General features: G+C 42.2%; 1 protein-coding gene across 1 annotated transcript in view; it reads right to left on the reverse strand.

Moving 5' to 3' along the window:
* Positions 1 to 12917, reverse strand: part of MIPEP (mitochondrial intermediate peptidase) — an 87412-nt gene that overhangs the window by 14364 nt on the left and 60131 nt on the right. Inside the window, exons 17-18 of the mRNA XM_018572004.1 lie at positions 11850 to 11971; positions 8542 to 8615 (exon numbers count right to left, since the gene is read on the reverse strand). Coding sequence (XP_018427506.1) covers positions 8542 to 8615; positions 11850 to 11971 — 196 coding nt within the window. The remainder of the gene's footprint in view (positions 1 to 8541; positions 8616 to 11849; positions 11972 to 12917) is intronic.

Consider the following 12917-nt stretch of genomic DNA (forward strand, 5'->3'; position numbering starts at 1 on the left):
CACTTTATTAGGAAATGTAATAGAACAAAGGGTGACTCCCATAATCAAGGGTCCAGTGTTTCCCTTTGCGACAACCCTGAAGCCTCTCTTCTTGTTGCCATACTTCTTGCTGATGCAATCTAAACCAATGCAGCACCAGCCGGCACTAATAGTCCTGCACTGTAATTGACGGCGTATGAAGACCAACCTACATTCCAGCACTGGAGAAAAGAGGACCGCAGTGGTAAGAAAAGTTGGCCATGCACATGTAGATTTCTCTCCTTCAGCCTGCACGCTGAACGAAAGAAAGCCACTCAATTCCCTATCCATGCTAAACAGCGTGCATGGAGGAATCTGCTTTGCCAGCTACTGTATTCAGACAGTCACAATACCTGTGGCTGCCTGTATACCTGAACAGTAACTGCACCTGATTGGATACAGATTGTTTGGCCGACAGTTTTCCATCCGACTCTGGACCCAAAACTCAAGCTGTGTATGTCTACCTTAACCCTTTGTCTCATCTCATCCCCTAGACAAAAACGGGCATTCGTTTCTTTATCACTTGGGGGTGGGGGGAGAATATGTTGTTACTCCCTGGAGTTTAGCTATAAAAAAATGTGACACATTTTACTTATCTTGGACACCTCTAGACCTTCTGTTTCCTAGCACTGTACAGCAATCTTCCTAATAACAGGAATTACTAAATCAGACGTGTGGCTTTCCCAGGTCTGCTTTAAATCATGTTCATTTTTTTGACAAAAATATGCTTCGCAGAAATCAAACTAATAGCAAAACTGAGCAGAGCTCAAATAAATGAGCTGCCGTTATCAGGTATAGTAAGAAAGGAAGGATATTTACTGTTCCATGCTTTAAGCTTGGCTCCAATCTACTGCCTCTGCTTGTGTTACCGTAAAATCTGCTGACTCTTCATACTTTTGGAACTTGTCACCCCTGTATGGTGTCCTCTAGAAACTCTTGCTATAAACGGCAAGATTTTCATACAAATGTTTATGCAAAAAAATCTCGTCACAACATTCGATAATGTCATCAGAGACTTGTAGAATGTCGTTCGAAATTTTGTTTGATTTTAAAGGGTATCTACAGTCAAAAAAAATCTGTATTTCTATATTGAATTTCCATAGTCTATCCCGCTCCTAATAACCAGATCCATCTAGAAGTTTATATACTTACTTATTGAAGATGCTCATAGGATGTATTTCCTCAATGCGCTGACACAATTTCACTCAGGCTTGTGAATATGCAGCACTTCCTTGTGTGACAAAGCCTGTGGTCCACTCCAAACCACAATCCAACTCTTTCCCGCTTTCTCAAAGTGAACACAGGAAACTCGCACAATGTAACATTTTCATTGCATGCTGGAGGCAATGCATGATGGGCTATGTAGTCTTGAGAAATTGAGATTGCATAACATCAAGCAGCAGGGAAAGGGATGCAAAGCATACTGGGAATCCAGGAAGTTGGTGAAAGTGATGGGCAGACGGAAGGCAGCACTCACTAAATAAAAGGGATTTTTTCCCCATAAGCTTTGATTGCATTATTAAAAACAACTCTAGTAAATACTCCTAGTATAGTGCTGGTGTTATAACAGGATAGGATATGCTGTGACTTTACAACTACTTTAACACTCAATTATGAAATGAATGGAGATTCTAGCACAAAAACCATAAAAAAACCCCCCCCCCCCCCCCCCCCCCCCCCCAAAGGATAAAGGATGGAATGCTCACTTTATTAGGGGATGTAATAGAACAAAGGGTGACTCCCATAATCAAGGGTCCAGTGTTTCCCTTTGCGACAACCCTGAAGCCTCTCTTCTTGTTGCCATACTTCTTGCTGATGCAATCTAAACCAATGCAGAACCAGCCGGCACTAATAGTCCTGCACTGTAATTGACGGCGTATGAAGACCAACCTACATTCCAGCACTGGAGAAAAGAGGACCGCAGTGGTAAGAAAAGTTGGCCATGCACATGTAGATTTCTCTCCTTCAGCCTGCACGCTGAACGAAAGAAAGCCACTCAATTCCCTATCCATGCTAAACAGCGTGCATGGAGGAATCTGCTTTGCCAGCTACTGTATTCAGACAGTCACAATACCTGTGGCTGCCTGTATACCTGAACAGTAACTGCACCTGATTGGATACAGATTGTTTGGCCGACAGTTTTCCATCCGACTCTGGACCCAAAACTCAAGCTGTGTATGTCTACCTTAACCCTTTGTCTCATCTCATCCCCTAGACAAAAACGGGCATTCGTTTCTTTATCACTTGGGGGTGGGGGGAGAATATGTTGTTACTCCCTGGAGTTTAGCTATAAAAAAATGTGACACATTTTACTTATCTTGGACACCTCTAGACCTTCTGTTTCCTAGCACTGTACAGCAATCTTCCTAATAACAGGAATTACTAAATCAGACGTGTGGCTTTCCCAGGTCTGCTTTAAATCATGTTCATTTTTTTGACAAAAATATGCTTCGCAGAAATCAAACTAATAGCAAAACTGAGCAGAGCTCAAATAAATGAGCTGCCGTTATCAGGTATAGTAAGAAAGGAAGGATATTTACTGTTCCATGCTTTAAGCTTGGCTCCAATCTACTGCCTCTGCTTGTGTTACCGTAAAATCTGCTGACTCTTCATACTTTTGGAACTTGTCACCCCTGTATGGTGTCCTCCAGAAACTCTTGCTATAAACGGCAAGATTTTCATACAAATGTTTATGCAAAAAAATCTCGTCACAACATTCGATAATGTCATCAGAGACTTGTAGAATGTCGTTCGAAATTTTGTTTGATTTTAAAGGGTATCTACAGTCAAAAAAAATCTGTATTTCTATATTGAATTTCCATAGTCTATCCCGCTCCTAATAACCAGATCCATCTAGAAGTTTATATACTTACTTATTGAAGATGCTCATAGGATGTATTTCCTCAATGCGCTGACACAATTTCACTCAGGCTTGTGAATATGCAGCACTTCCTTGTGTGACAAAGCCTGTGGTCCACTCCAAACCACAATCCAACTCTTTCCCGCTTTCTCAAAGTGAACACAGGAAACTCGCACAATGTAACATTTTCATTGCATGCTGGAGGCAATGCATGATGGGCTATGTAGTCTTGAGAAATTGAGATTGCATAACATCAAGCAGCAGGGAAAGGGATGCAAAGCATACTGGGAATCCAGGAAGTTGGTGAAAGTGATGGGCAGACACGAAAGCATGGACTTGGCTTCTCATCAGGCTTCGGCTAGCAGGGGCTCTGAACATGGAAGTGCCCCGTCTCTAAGGGCACGGACCATCCCCAAGCTCGTCTTGGAGCTCCAGAAGAAGGGCATTCCCTACTCTTCTACAGCTAGGAAGGCAGAACTTTTCAAGTTATTGTTTCCGGCGGCAGCCGCTAGTGGCACTTCTCAACAGGTGTCCATGCAAACTGTGGTCACTTCGTTGACACATATTCATGCAACTTTAAACACCATCACGGCTTCGTTACACGAACTTCAGCACCGAACCGACACGCTAGAAAGGCAGGCAGTGGTCATCCCAGCGGCAGTAGTGCCAGATGTCCCTGGAACCCCTGTTATCATCCCTGGGCGTCAGCACCACGGGCCCCCCCCCGGCAGGTATGACCACTTTTCCGCCCCACATCTCACCAGCTCATTTCATTCCGGCTAACCTCAGGAAAGAGATTTTGGAAGGCAAAGATGTCAATCTGGCATCTCTTTTCATTGCTGCCCATGGCGTCTCTGACAACAAGGCGTACGCATGCGGGGACGTGCCTGTCATTCTGAAAGCCAGAGACCCCAGGTTAAAACAGAAAGTTGTCCATTGCCGAGTTCGTACTGGCGTTCGGGACTTTCAGGGACGTGATATGTTCAGCTAGTCCGGGGCGGAGGGAGGAATTTGATGCATACATAATCATTGGTTCGGCGACGCCTGGCCGGCAGAGGTAGCAGGTATAGGAGGCTTCGCACGAACATCATCCCTCTTCGAAATCTACCCTATATTTGCGGCAGCCAAAGCGTGGGGTCCGCTCTGGTCTGGCCACACAGTCATAGTCCACACAGATAACCAGGCGACCGCCGACATCATAAACAAAGGCAGATCTAAGTCCCTCATGATCATGTCCTTTCTGCGCAGGCTGACATGGCTGGCACTACAGTACAACTTTAATGTAATTTGTTATTATATCCCTGGTGTATGCAACGTGGCGGCCAATGCTTTATCCAGATTTAAACTCGATCTTTTCTTTCAGCAGTGCCCAGAAACATGGTTGTTTTTGCCCCCTTATTTGCATACCGTCCATCCGGACCCTGGCACAACTCAGGTCTGTATGTCTGTGTTTGTTTATGTTTGTCATAGGAAGTCGGCGCCTATCATGGGGCATCGGGCGTTCCGGCAATGCAGGTCTAGGCCAGGCGTACACATCCAGACGAAGGTAAGCGGACTCTGACTACACGTTTTAGGCTAACATAGTTAGCTGTATTTGTGGGAGGAGTCTGCGCCTCCTCCATCCTCTTAAAAGCCACTCACACAGGCTTCCTAAGTACGCAGGGATCCGGCGGAGTAGCCCTCCCTCCCGTCCCTTGGTTCAAATACCATTTATACAGGGTATGCCCCGTTATTTGCATACCGTCCATCCGGACCCTGGCACAACTCAGGTCTGTATGTCCGTGTTTGTTTATAACCTACCCGATCAATCTGTACCTTGAGTGTGTAACATTTGTGGCCAGGTCTGGGGTAAAAGGGAGCCTTTGATGCTTTAGCAATATTATGTGGATGATCATCTACTTGTTATCACAATCTATATAAGTGCCCATATAAATACTAAAAACTATTTAAAAAAAAGTTACAAAAAACCCCTAAATGCTTAAGTTCTTTACATGAATATTCAGACCAGAAAAATACAATAGAAACATGAGGACATAAATGGTTAGAAGCTCTGTAAACACAACAGCTATGTAATAAGAAAGTTTGCGTATACACAGAATAATCTAAAGACGTACTGTATGTTTACTACAGGGAGCTTTGCTTTGAATCTTTGCTTCCTTATAACAACAAATCCCAGCAATAGTACATTATTGCTGGCAGTATTCTGCATTGCGCTGTATAATGCACTATTGCTGGGTTTTGTAGTCCTCTATATCTGGTGGTATTTGGCATTGCACCACTGCATAATGTATTATTGCTGGGATTTGTTGTACTCTATAGCTGGTGGTATTCCGCATTGCGTTGTATAATGTAGTATTGCTGGGATTTGTAGTCCTCTATACAGCGCAATGCAGAATACCTCCAGCTATATAGGAATACAACAAATCCCAGCAATACATTATAGAGCACCATGTGTGGGAAAGTGCCGGCTTACCTGAGCAGTCTTCCAGCAACTTGCTTCTGAGATCGGGCCTGTCTATCGGCGGCTCCTCCTTACTTCTCCCCGCCTCCCTGTGCCGATCGTGGATGTGGGCTGGCAGTGAGCGTGAGGAGTGTGGATACGGGCAGCGGCGAGCGTGAACTGGGGAGAAGGTGCAGCAAGCAGCGTGTGTGGAGCCGTGAACAGGGCCAACCAATCGGAAGACGATTAATCGATTGACAACTTTTTCAATAATCCATTATAATCGATTTAGTCGTTGCAGCCCTAACTGTCTCACTTTATTTTGTAAAGCGATGTGCAAAACTGTTGGGGCCATATCAAACCTGTATAATAATGTAGACAACACCCACATTCAGCATGATCAAAAGAACCATATGATGTATAAGCGTGTCTAAAGGTTGAACTGTCAGCACTGTCTATATGAACCAATAACATTCTTCCTTTCACTTTTCTAATACAGGGAGAACTGGGTTGTTGCTGCAGGCAATACCTACAACACTTACTTCAAGACCCTCAATAACAAGAATGGGCAAAGCCACATCCTGGCTGGTAGTGCATGCTGGGACTTGCTATGGTTTAACAGCTGAAGAGTCATCAAGTGCCCATACAAACACAAGTCCGAATCCAAAGTTCCTAGAGATATGCACAACAGGATGGAGCAGATGTGTGCAGAAGCAGCCAAAATAAAAGTGTCTTGGAATGCGAGTGTAAATTGATCAAAGGTTTCCTGCTCATCAGACTTGGCCTTGCAATAATATATAAATATAGCTGCACTAGTTCCTCTGATCCTCAAGCTTCATTCAGACAATGTAGTACAAATTCCCACTAAAGAATCAATGTGCTCCAGCATACTCAGAGGCAGAATAAAAGCATCTTAGATCAAGCAGCCTATTTGCAAATCAGAAACCTAAAGCCCCACTGTACCAAGTACAAAGATTATTTTATGTATTCACCTGATGCACCTTTCACTGTACAAGGGGGCAAAGGGTCATGTTAAAACAGACCTATACTGAAATGCAAGTTTCTCTAAACTGAAACACCAGCACGTCACACTGAACGCACCTTTTCTGGGTTGTGCCAATAATGGAGTATCGTACTGTTTACTTTTTTATTTAAAACTTTATTGAAATGTCACCAGTGACATCATCACTGTGCTGTACATAACTTGTGTAGAGTGAAGAGCTATGAGAGATCCACCAACTACAGGCTGCCTGGGGATACAAGACAATTCATCCTGCACATGGAGAGAGCAACAGTGACTGGCCTTCATTACAGGAAGCTGCTGCCCATAGACAGTTTTACACAAAGCACACCAAGACCCAAATAAGAATACACATGTACTGTGTATGAAGACACAATTGTATTTAGACAATATTTGCTTATCCTGGAGTTCATCTGTAAAGTCCATCTACATGCAATTTATTTTATACCAACTTTGGCAAAAAAATCTCTCCAGGAAACTGGAATTATCATTGTTCCATCAAATTATTTAAAATCAAAACTTTATTTTTGGATATATTCTTAAGGATTAGAACAGTCTGGTTTTATTCTGTTGCTGTGTCTCCAGGGGAGAGGATTCCTCCTCACCATTTGCCCAGGGAGTTACAAGGACAGAAAATGATGGGAAATGCAAAATTTTACATTGGTCATTGAAACAGGATGTGCTGGGAAATGATGCAGCAACAGCTGCCCAAGATGGGATTTACCTTCACTCGATGGGACAGAAAGGGAAATCTCCACAATGGCATACACCCAAAACTGACATGGATATTAACTATTCATACTCTCAATTTCCCCCCCCCAAAAATAAAAATATGTAGATGTAATTACCGTATTTTGCGGTCCATAAGTCGCACCGGACCATAGGACGCAGGGAGGTCCGGCGCGCCTTATGGAGCACTCGACAGACCATAGCTTCTGTCACAGCTTCTATGACAGAAGCTGTGACAGAAGCTGCAGTTCGTGACCGCTGAGACAGGTGGCGCTGTGATTACAGCGCCATGGTCTCAGTGATCACACAGAGCAGACGAAGAACCTCCGTTCTTTGTGTGCTCTATGGTGATCTCGATCGTCGCCGCTGCTCGGTTTTAATACGAGTGAATTCATTAGATCACTCATATTAAGCGAGCAGTGGCTCCTACTACGCGCCCGGCGCCCAAAACTGCAGGTCTCGGGAGTCGGGATTCACTCCATAAGACACAGGCCCATTTTCCCCCTCCTTTTGGGGGGAAAAAAATGCATCTTATGGAGCGAAAAATACGGTATATATATATATGTACGTTATAATTTAAAGTAGTATTAAGACCAAACTCAAACCTCTATTCAATAATGACTTCAGATCAAACAAATATATATTGCCCAAGAAATAACTTTTGCCCAAGCACTTGCAATGATTATGTTTTCAAACAGCTGGCTCCAACTCTCTTGGCTCCACTTCCCTGAACTTCCTGTCCAGATCACCAGGGAAAGCAAAGTCTGCAGCAGCTGTCCATCTACTAGCTTGGAGAAAGGTAGAGGGAGGGAGAATGTAGGAAGAAGAAGAAGAGAGGAACGAGGAGTCAAATATATATGAATTTTTGCCCAAGCAACATGTCTCCGAACAGCTCCAACTTTCTCCTCAGCTCAACTTCCCTGAACTTCCTTTCCAGTACAAGATCCCAAGGGACACTGCAGTCTGAAGCAACTGTCCATCTACTAGCTTGGGTGGAGACACACAAGGGTGGCTCCAGAGGATCCTGCAAGGGAAAAGGATAGGATATCCTAAAAAAGGATATCAGGGCCAGTGCTCAGGGAACCAGCTGACTGCAGGAAGCTATAACTTGTAAACATCAAGGAGCAGCTTCCATTGTAATGGATTTAATCAGCATTTGAATTAGCTTAAAAACCTTTTGACGTTAATATTGCTTTAAAACTGCTTTCATATATCAAATACAATAGAACAAATATGTGCTCATAATTCCTCCTAGTATAAAGATGAAGGTCCAGGTTCCCCAGTCCTGTTAAAAGTTCCTTCCAATATGGGAATCTACTAACAGGGCTTTGTTCACACAAAAAAAGGACAGGGCTGGGAACGTCTGGAACTATTGATAACCATCACATCAGCAGCTGTTTGCCAAACATGCAGCCTGGTCGGCTAAACAGACAAAAAGAGCAGAAGATCAAACATCTCTTGTTTTCACTGTACCTTCTACCATGAGTATGGGCTCCATTCCACCACCATGTGCCAGCATCTCCCTGCGATAGCGCTCTCCCATCACCCTGCGGACAAGACAGATCCTGTTACTGCCACCTGCATGCTCCCTTCTCATGAGTACATGCTGTGAGAAGTCTCCTGTTTCCTGACTGATACAGACTTAATGAAGCCAACCACCATGACACAATGACAGCCTTCATTCTTCAGAGACCTCAGGAAGGGTCCCTGCCATCTCAGAGTATGCGCTGCTGAATGATGGCCACTGTACTGGGTCCAGAAATGTGCAGCTTCATCTGCATACACCCAACAAAGGAACAAGCTAATATTTCCTCTGCACTGTTGGGGTCATTAAAATGCAAACTTTATACAGAAGAATTCACGGCATTATTTCTTTCCACCGGAGAATTTTGTGAATTTACATCACCTCAAACATACATTTATATTATACTTGCAACACCTACCATCCATTTAATATTTTATCAGTTGTCCTTTCCCTTACCACTTTTTCCCTGGGATTTGCACAAACATGAGGTCTATATGCATTGAAGATAATTACTGATATCCATTTAATAACAAGTCATGCACGGTACAGCTCACAGATGCCTGCAAGGAAATGTTTTCACTTAATTTCCCACATGCCTATAAGATATACATCTTAGCTGTCAGTGCTCTGCCTAATATACTGCTCCAAGTTTGCATTTAGACTGGCCATACATAGTTTTGTTTTTTTTTTACTTACGAGGTGGATGAAAAAATATATATATATATATAAAGATTAAAACATCCACAGTAAAAAGCATAAGTGGACGAATCTCCCACTGTGTGCTTTGTATTCTGGCAGCGGCAGCTGCCGTCACTGTTAGTCCGAAGATTTTCAGTTGGGCTGCTTCAATTTTCTCAAAAAAGGATGCCGGCTGAAGGGTGCCAACAGGGGCACCCAATGCATGAATTTCGAGCCAGTTCACCAAGGACTGGCCAAACTCCGCACAGTGTATGGACAACTTTAACATGGGAAGTGGCCATGGGTGCTCTGGTTTGTAAGGATCTTTCCCACATCCAAGCCCACAGCAATAAAGGAAAAATGGCACAACTGCTGAATTCCAAAAGTGTATTAATAAAAGAATGGCTGCATCTCCCACTGGACGCAGGCTTTGCTTCTGATGCATACAGGCCTTCAACAGGTAACTCTACTAAGGTTCATGGCTCTGTTGAGGGAGAACTGTGTTGGGTCTGAGTCTGACCATCTTTATTAACCCCTTCATGACTGAGGCCCTTTTTTCAATTTTTGCACCCATGTTATATTCCACATTTTAGGCCTGAAAATGACGTAAAACCCCCCAACATTATATATTTTCTGAATGCCAAGACCCTATAGAATAAAATGGTGGTAGTTGAAAATTTTTATGTTGCGCAATATTAGCGCAACTCCTTATTAAACCCCAAAATTTAGTGACAAATTTAATTAAATGCCCCAAAACACAACAAATTACCCATTTTTTAAATGAAATATAAAAGATGAGGTTACAACGAGTAAAACGATACCCAACAGATGTTTTGGAATTCAGCTCTTGTGCGGCTTTTCCCTTTGTTGCTGAAGATTTATCTGAAATTTAAACCAGAACCTTAAAGGAGTCAATTTTAGTTTGAGTCATATTTCTGAGTCATATGTATCAAAAGTATTACATTTTATTAGAAAACAGATAAAATCATTAAAATAATATATTGCACTGGCCATGATTATATATCTGTTACAGGGTCCTGCCTGTTCTGTAAAGAGCTGTAATTGTAGCAGTAATATAGATACAATCTCTTTCAAAAGACCCTAAAGCAATACAGAAAAAAGTAATCCATTTTGTGTATTGCTCAAGTCCACTATCTTGCGACACTCGTAGCCAAAAAAAAAGGCTTCTATAAAAACCAGAACATGGAAACGGAATATAACAACACAATAGCTTACTGAGCTACTGCAGAAACACGTGTGCCTGAACAAAGCAGATTATGTATGTGACCCAATGTCCCAAACCATCCCGCACACAGACCTAAAGGTAGACGGGGTACTCTGCAAACAGTGGAGCAATGCAGTTAAAAAAAGAAAAAATGAAACTTATAAGAGTCATGGCGGAGCTCAGCTATGAGGAAAGATTACCTGAACTGAATTTATTCTCTCTGTAGAAGAGGTGATAAAGGGGAATATGATAACGATGTAAAAATACATCATTGGTCCATATAGTGAACTTGCAAAGGATCACAAGGGGGCGCTCTTTGCGTCTGGAGGAAAAGAGGTTTAACCTTTGCATACAAAAAGGCTTCCTCACAGTTGGAGCTGTGAAAATGTGGAATAGACTTCCTCAGGAACTAGTTCTAGCTAGCTCAGTTAATAGTTTGAAAAAATAATCTGGATGCATTCCTAAATGCACAGAACATAACTAGATATTAACATTTTATATGTAAAAGCACCAGAGATTGTTGATCCAGAGAATATCTGATTGTCTTGTGGGATCAGGAAGGATTTTCCTCCCCTGTTGGAGCAAATTAAACTATGCTTTATAAGGGTTGTTTTTTTTTGGCCTTCATCTGGATCAAATGTGGGTAACTGTGGGCACAGGGTTCTGTTTATGGAGTTTTTTTTGTTTGTTTTCTCTATAGGGTGAACTAGATGGACTTGTGTGTTCTATAAACCGAACTATGGTATACAATTATTTTTAAGTGCAACCAGGGTAAGTAGTATCTGAATTTCACTTGGTATTAGCCTTTTGTGATCCCCTACACAGACTGTGAGAGGGAGGGTACAGGCTTGGCAGCCAATCCGGTGCACTGCTTGCAAATGGTGAACTGAAATGGTGATAGGTAAGGAGTGTGTGAGCAGAGGGAGATCCTTGTCAATCTCCTGCTGCTCTTTCACTGTCCAGTCAAGCAAGCCGGGGTGGAGAGAACAAACCACTGTATTCTTTAACTGTAAGTCATGTGTGTAAGAAAGCTGGGTAAAACTCAGACATGAATGGACAGCAATACAAATCCTATGGAAGGCAGTTAAACAGCTATCATATATGTATATGAACAGAGTATTTAGTGTTTTGCCTATTACTCAGAATATTGGTTGGTTCTATAGTTAGACCTGTTTCTGCTGTGTAGTCAAGCTTGTGAATGTAGTTGCATTTGAATACACCTGGGCCTCCAATAAGCAAAGCATTGAAAAAATAAATAAATTAGACAGCTACCAATTATGCTACTGAAATGACAGGTTATCTAGAATAACTGCAATGTAACCACAGGTTCTGGATGCCCTAGATAATCCTTACCGGTCAAAGGGGTTTTTCATGAAGCACTGTCTCCACACCATGGATGCAACAGCCCGAGACATCAGATATGAGTAGTACTTGGCTCCATATCCAGCAAGATGACTAAATCTCAGCTGCCAGGCCTGCCATACGACAAGAAGCAAGGTATTATATGGGTGAACTGCAGATAAACGAACATGATCAAATATATGAAAATGGACTGACAATCAAATCAAAGCACATTTTGAAACAAAACCACATATGATCACATCACTTATAATAACTGTCTTTTCTTTCACTCTTACTACCTGCACCCCCATTTGTGTGCATCTAAAAAGTCAAGCAATTTGGAAGTAGAGAGGAACTTTACCTTTAAAATGACAACAAAGACACTTTTAGAAATATATAGTAATGACAATCTACAAACAGATACTTATATTAATTGCCAACCTTTTATTCTTTGCAGAACTTATTTTTATTTTCCTCCCCATTCTTCTCACAGTGGCCATTTTTACAAAGGGCATATTAATCTATCTCCCTTTACTTCCAGGAACTCTGACACTTGTGACTAGAACATATGACCATGCACATCATCCCAGGAGAGGAAAATGTCTTTCCCTGAGATCTCATGAGATTTTGCAGTTTACAAATGAGATTTCCTAGCAATGCACTGTGATATAACCTTCCCACGATGCATCTTTTAGTCATGGGGCACATCGCTAATGCCTAAGATGACCAGGAAGTGGAAATACAGTAATTGTAAGTAAAAGAAAAAAAAATGTTTATTAAACTAATGAATGTAAGATGATTTCATATCAGCATGCAAAGCATGCGGATGTGATTTTTAGTGAAAGGGGATAAATGTGCACTTTAAATGTCAGATATGTTTTCTCATGTCTTGTTCCTGTTCTTTTCAAGTAAAGTGAATGTGTAACACTTGTGGCTATGTATTACCTTTTCCAAGAGATCACAGTACTCCCTTGACAAAGCATTTATCTTGCCTTTGTCCCAGATGTTTGGCACTGTGTTTATTTTGGCACCATACAGCATTAGTACTAGTATCTGGTCAAAGATGCTGGTCCAGGAATG

Source organism: Nanorana parkeri, unplaced genomic scaffold (assembly GCF_000935625.1).
Source record: "Nanorana parkeri isolate BGI_ZX_2015 unplaced genomic scaffold, ASM93562v1 scaffold1897, whole genome shotgun sequence".
Taxonomy (NCBI): domain Eukaryota; kingdom Metazoa; phylum Chordata; class Amphibia; order Anura; family Dicroglossidae; genus Nanorana; species Nanorana parkeri.